The sequence below is a fragment of the Rutidosis leptorrhynchoides genome, chromosome 5, assembly GCF_046630445.1.
Source record: "Rutidosis leptorrhynchoides isolate AG116_Rl617_1_P2 chromosome 5, CSIRO_AGI_Rlap_v1, whole genome shotgun sequence".
Classification (NCBI taxonomy): Eukaryota; Viridiplantae; Streptophyta; class Magnoliopsida; order Asterales; family Asteraceae; genus Rutidosis; species Rutidosis leptorrhynchoides.
In genome coordinates, this window is record NC_092337.1 from 147,448,255 (window position 1) to 147,455,211 (window position 6,957).

Consider the following 6,957-nt stretch of genomic DNA (forward strand, 5'->3'; position numbering starts at 1 on the left):
TTGGAGTATACTCAAGATCAAGTCCAAAGTGAAGCCCAAAAGAAGCCCAACACCACTTGAGCCCATGAAGTCTAAATTATTTGGTTATAAAAGGGGTTTTCTGGAATAATTTATTCATTCGGGTTATTTTTCCTTTCACTGTATTTCTGTATTTTCTCTCTCGTTCTCACTTTGAGATCTAGGGTTTTCTGTTTCACAAATTGTTTAGATCTTGAGTGTTTTATGCTTGATCTTTGGTTTATACATTGTGAACGAGTGTGTGAGAGTGCTGTACTTTGTTATTCTGTAATCTTGTGATTGATTACAGATTTGGTTGATCATCGATTGTTCTCTTGTGTTTGAAGTTCTTTGATCTATGATTTTCTTCATGGTATCAGAGCTGTGGTTGTGATACGGTTTATCGGTGGTTGTGATTCATCCTAGTTTTTATTCGTCGGTTACAATTAGGGTTTTCTCAATTTGGGGTTTTTCAAGTTTATTGAAAGATCTGGTTATTCTTTACTGTGATTGGGTTCGACAAAGACTGTGGGACGTTTTTTGGGTCAAGATCTGGTGATTTAAGGTGTTTGGTTGAACAACCCCTATTTTGGTAAAATTAGGGTTTCTCGTAACCCTAATTTTGTGTTCTTCCGCTGCAATTCATCTGATAATCTTTTCTTTTGTACTCAATCACACCCACTGTAAGTCTTCTTTCATTATCCACTCTGAGTCACATTCGTGGGGTTTTTGGGAAATAGGCATCCTTGATCTACCAACGTGATTGGTGTGAAACCCTGGCTCTGTCTATTTCAGTCCAAATTCACCTGCAGGCTTTGGAGTAGTCAAGAAGAACCTTCTTCTTGACCATATTACTCTATTCTGTATTTTGAGTCTGCTTTACATTCTTGCTGTATTTTGTATCTGTTGTGTTATCTTATAAGACGCCTGACTAGTAGTCAGTTTTATTCTGGAGTACTCTGTAAATGAATTTTTTCTCTACAAGTGTCTGAACCGTGGATTTGTTGCGGTTTTAAGTGTTCTGTGTGATATCTGATTGCTTGCTTGTTTTTTTTATCTTTATTTTATCTAATTACTTGTTTAATTGCTATATTTGTTAATATTTCTTTATGGCTAGTGATGATTCTTCGTTGTCTTCTGCTGAACATGTTACTAAAATAAGTGCACTTGAATTTAATGACCCTCTGTATTTGCATTCTAGTGATACTTCTGGTGCTTCTTTAATAACACAAAAATTGAAAGGAACAGAAAATTATAAGGTTTGGTGTTGTACTATTAAACTGGCTCTTCAAACTAAAAATAAGTTGGGATTTATTGATGGTAGTTGTCCAAAATTTAGTTATGAAGATGATGATGTACTACTAGGAAGGACAGTGGGATAGATGCAATTCTGTTGTTCTTACTTGGATTCTTGTGTCATTATCTGAAGATGTTTACAATGGTCAAATTTTTTCTAAGTCTGCTGAAACTGTATGGAATGAATTAAAAGAGACTTATGATAAGGTTGATGCTTCTGTTACATTCAATTTATACCAGCAAATTAATTCATGTAGTCAATTTGGTTTATCTTTATCTGATTACTATCATAAACTAAATGCTATGTGGAGACAGTTTGATGAAATGGTTAAAATTGATGATGTTGTGTCTGCAAATAAGTCTTTTCAAGATCATTGTAAGTTTTTAAAACTTATGCAGTTTTTAATGGGTCTTGATGATGTATATACACCTATAAGAAGTCATATTCTAACTAGTGATCATGTTCCATCTGTTAAAGTTGCTTTCTCTATTATTTCTTGGGATGAATCACATAGAATGCACTCTGAAAATATACATAATGCTAAAAGTCAACCCACTGCATTTGTTAGTAAAACTGGTTTTAATAATAACAAGAAAAGGTTCAAGAATCCACCTCTTAAGTGTACAAACTGTAATATGTTAGGACATATTGTTGATAGGTGTTATGAGTTAATTGGATATCCTCCTGGTTATATTAAAAAACCTTTTAATCAAGGGTCACCTAGATTTAACAGTAATAATTGTTCTACTGACAAAAAAGATGGTTGTAGTTCTTCTGTGCAACTTACTAGTGATCAGATTATGAAACTTCTGAGTCTTATTAAGGATCAACCTTGTGTTGGAAATCTTGATGCCAATATGGCAGGTACTTTTGTTAATAATAATACTCTGTTTAATGGAAATTTCAATCTTTTCTTTTCTACTAATTGTATGAACACATCTGAAAAGTTTTCAAATGGGTGGATTATTGATTCTGGAGCTAATTAACATATGGTTTCTTCAAATACAAACTTTATTAATGTTGTTGATGTCTCTGATTTAAATTTAACTGTAAATCATCCAAATGGTACTGTTGTTGTTATAAAACAAATGGGAAATTTAAAACTTTCTGACAAGATTGAGTTACATGATGTTCTTGTTATTCCACAATACTGTGTTAGTTTGTTATCTGTAAATAAGCTTGTTAAGGACAATAATCTTGTTGTGAGTTTTAATATTGATAAGTGTTACATTCAGGATTTAACTCAAAGAAGGTTGATTGGGACTGGTAATGAATCTGGTGGTTTATATTTCTTTGATGAGTTAAGTAAAAGTAAGCCCTGTTTTGCCAATATGTCTTCTAAAAATTTTAAAAGTTTCAACTTATGGCACAATAGGCTTGGTCATCCATCTGACCAAGTTATGAGTGTATTAAAGTTAAAACTTAGTCTTGAAAAAGTGTCTTACAATAGTCCTTGTGATGTTTGCCATAAGGCAAAACAAACAAGGGAACCCTTTCCTTTAAGTGAACACAAAACAAATAAAATTGGTGAACTTATTCATTTAGATGTTTGGGGGCCTTATAAAGTTAAAAGTAAAGAAGGGTTTAAATATTTTCTTACTATTGTAGATGATTATTCTAGGGCTGTTTGGGTTTATTTACTTAAATCAAAGAATGAAGTGTTTGATTGTTTTGAGCTGTTTGTTAATATGCTTTTTACTCAGTTTGAAAAACATGTTAAAATCATAAGAAGTGATAATGGTACTGAGTTTGTAAATAATAAAATGTTATTATTTACAAAGGCTAAGGGTATAATACATCAAACATCTTGTGCATACACTCCTCAACAAAATGGAATAGCTGAAAGAAAACATAGACATCTTTTAAATGTAGCTAGGTCACTTGTGTTTCAAGGAGGAATTCCTCTTTATCTTTGGTCTGAATGTATATTAACTGCAACTTATATAATTAACAGGTTACCATCTGCAGTTCTGAAAGGGAAGTGTCCTTATGAGTTGGTGTATGGGTCTAGTCCAAATCTCTCCCATTTAAAATCATTTGGATGTCTGTGTTTTGCAAATGTTTTGAATAATTATGATAAATTTTCTCCCAGGTCTTTAAAGTGTGTTTTCATAAGATATTCTAATTTTAAAAAAGGTTTTAAACTGTTTTGCTTAGAAGATAAAACCTTTTTTTTTTTCAAGAGATGTCAAATTTTATGAACACATCTTTCCTTTCAAACTTGATTCTGTATACAAAACTGTTTATGATGAAGGAAAGTTAAACAATTTAAACTTTTTTGATTCAACTTATTTTGATTTTGACAATGCTGTTAATCCAAAAGATTCGAGTACTGTTTCTGATAGGTCTGATGTGAGTTCTAAAAGTAAAGAAAGTTTTTTGACTGAAAATGATTTAAGTCCCAATGATGAAGGGAGAGACAGTCTTATGGATGATGGCAATCATACTTCAACAATTCAAATTGTTGAAAGTATACCTGCAACTTCCAATGATGAGAATATTTGTGTTGAGCACACTGTCCCTGAGGGCAATACTGATACCAATGTTACTGAAAATGAAACTGTTTTAAGAAGAACAAGTAGAAGGAGTAATTTACCAACAAAATTTAAGGACTTTGTTCTTGATGGAAAAGTAAAATATGGTTTAAATAAATATGTGAATTACTCCAAACTTGGTTCTGAAAATTTTTACTTTGTTGTTAATTTAAATAAAGGCTGTGAACCCAAGACTTACTCTGAGGCTGCTCTTGATCAGAACTGGGTAAATGCTATGAATGATGAAATTGAAGCCTTAAATAGGAATGGTACTTGGATTCTAACTGACTTACTTATAGGTAGAAAATCTATAGGTTGTAACTGGGTTTATAGAATAAAGTACAAGTCTTCTAGTGAGATTGATAGGTATAAGGCTAGATTAGTAGCAAAAGGTTATAATCAAAGAGAAGGATTAGATTTTGATGAAACCTTTAGTCCTGTTGTGAAAATGATTACTGTGAGAATTGTTATTTCTGTTGCTATTAATAATTGTAGGCCTTTGTATCAACTTGATATTAACAATGCTTTTCTGTATGGTGATTTAGTAGAAGATGTTTATATGGATTTGCCTGAATGATACTTTAGTAAAGATGATAAAAGAGTATGCAAATTAGTTAAATCTTTGTATGGTTTAAATCAGGCTCCAAGGAAATGGAATGAGAAATTTTGTGATGCACTTTCTGAATTTGGTTTTGTTAAAAGTATTAATGACTATTCCTTGTTTACTAAGTGTAATGATGATGTGTGTGTTTATCTGCTTGTGTATGTAGATGACATTGCGATTACTGGGAATAGTGAAGCTGAAATCAAAAGGTGTAAGGATTTTTTAAACACGAAATTTAGAGTTAAAGATCTTGGCAAGCTAAAATACTTTCTGGGAATTGAGTTAATTGATCAGTCAAATGGTGTTACTTTGTCTCAAAGAAAGTATTGTCTTGAAGTAATTTCTGAATTTGGATTGCTTGCTAGTAAACCTGCTATATCACCTATGGAGTGTGGTATTGTTTTTGATAACTCTGATCATCATAGTAGTTCTGATTTCTTGTTAGACAATGTAAGTGAGTATCAAAAACTCATTGGGAAATTAATATATATAACTCTAACAAGGCCAGACATTGCTTATGTGGTACATTGTTTAAGTCAGCATATGCATTCTCCACTTAATTCACATTTGAAGGCTGCTTTAAGAGTATTAAGGTATCTGAAGAAGTCTCCAGGTAATGGTATCTTTATTTCCAAGTCTGAAAGGTATACTCTTTCTGCCTTTGTTGATTCAGATTATGGAAAATGTAATTTTCAAGAAAGTCTGTTACTGGTTTTTGTGTTTTTCTTGGAATATCTTTAATTTCTTGGAAATCAAAGAAACATTCAACAGTTTCTAGATCATCTGCAGAAGCTGAGTATAGAGCCTTAGCTTCTGTAACTTGTGAGATCATTTGGATACTAAAAATACTTAATGATTTAAAAATTTTGTCTGATTTTCCCAGTTAATATTTTTTGTGATAATAAATCTGCTCTTCAAATTGCAAAGAACCCTGTTTTTCATGAAAGAACAAAGTATTTTGAAATAGATTTGCATTTTGTAAGAGAAAAGATTTCAAAAGGGATTATTAGAACTGAGCAGATTGATTCTACAGAAAACATTTCAGATATATCCACAAAGAGTTTAAATGGTGTTCATCATAATCTCTTATGTGAAAAATTAGTTATGTTGGATCCTTTTTCATGTTCAGATTGAGGGGGAGTATTAACTTTTATACATTACTTTTGCAATCTAACATGAAAATTGTATATTCTGCTACTTATTTCTGGGTTAAGTTTATTGCAGATTGTTCCAGCTTGAAGTGTAGCTGTGCTAAGGAGCTGTGTAGCTGCACAAGTCTAAGTCTGCATGGAGTTGGGATGCAGTATTTTTAAGTTATTGGACTCTTAATTTATTTGTGATCAATATGGGTCTTAAATATTTAAGTTGGAGTATACTCAAGATCAAGTCCAAAGTGAAGCCCAAAAGAAGCCCAACACCACTTGAGCCCATGAAGTCTAAATTATTTTATAAAAGGGATTTTCTGAAATAATTTATTCATTCGGGTTATTTTTCCTTTCACTGTATTTCTGTATTTTCTCTCTCGTTCTCACTTTGAGATCTATGGTTTTCTATTTCACACAAATTGTTTAGATCTTGAGAGTTTTATGCTTGATCTTTGGTTCATACATTGTGAACGAGTGTGTGAGAGTGATGTACTTTGATATTCTGTAATCTTGTGATTGATTACAGATTTGGTTAATCATCGATTGTTCTCTTGTGTTTGAAGTTCTTTGATCTATGATTTTCTTCAATATATCATTATAATAAAATCATTCTTTAAATCAAACTATCCTCCTTACCTTATTAATGACATTTGAGGCTGTTGGGGTGGTTGAACATTCATGTCCAATGTCTTTGCCTGTTGTGTATACAGTTAAAAATTAATCTAGTGCGATTAAAATGCTCGATAAACGAATTTTTAAGATTTAATATATATAAAAATATATATAACGAAAACGTCTTGCAGAAATTTAAGCCACTTCAATCGCACACTCCACACATACTTGAAGATGACCCTAATGGCATATAATATGAATACTCTTAATCGACCTCAAAAATGCCGAGCATCATGTGGTGATTCCAGGTGGTTTTTGGGTTTTTGGACTAAGGTTTATATGATTTTCAGTGATTGGTGCTTTGGTTTGCTTCGGTATCGAGCGTTAGTTTTCTTGGCTTCTGGTTTCCAGTCTTGAGGGCGGTGCTCTTGGGCTCCCGGGCATAGGATTTGTGTTTTGACGGTATTTTTAGGTGATTCTTGTGGTGGTTTCATGGTACGAGAACTGTTACAAGAAACTTGATTACTCCCAATTAAACCCCGATTACTCTTTTTTAAGAAAACATAAATCAAATTTTCAAAATCCTTTAATTAATCGATAAATGTTGGTAAATCGCTCAAAATCGAATTGGTCAAAGTCGTTCAGATTCAAAATTGATTCACATTTAAACATGAATTTAAACTAGAATTTTTGGTTTTTGAATAAATGAACAATTATATCTATGTTTTTAGCAAGGTTGCAAAACTCAAATTAACTCGCCGAGTTATC

General features: G+C 32.1%; 1 protein-coding gene across 1 annotated transcript; it reads left to right on the forward strand.

Moving 5' to 3' along the window:
• The first annotated feature begins 1,106 nt into the window (after window positions 1-1,106).
• LOC139849087 (uncharacterized) lies at window positions 1,107-2,280 on the forward strand. Its single transcript, XM_071838760.1, has 2 exons — window positions 1,107-1,256; window positions 1,363-2,280. Exons 1-2 carry the CDS (start codon window positions 1,107-1,109, stop codon window positions 2,278-2,280), a joined length of 1,068 nt encoding a protein of 355 aa, XP_071694861.1.
• The last annotated feature ends 4,677 nt before the right edge of the window (window positions 2,281-6,957 follow it).

Coding starts and splice junctions, on each gene's coding strand:
- LOC139849087 (XM_071838760.1), top strand. CDS start 1,107: ATGGCTAGTGATGATTCTTCGTTGTCTTCTGCTGAACATGTTACTAAA. Junction 1,257..1,362: donor AAGGAACAGAAAATTATAAG/GTTTGGTGTTGT, acceptor ATGTACTACTAG/GAAGGACAGTGGGATAGATG.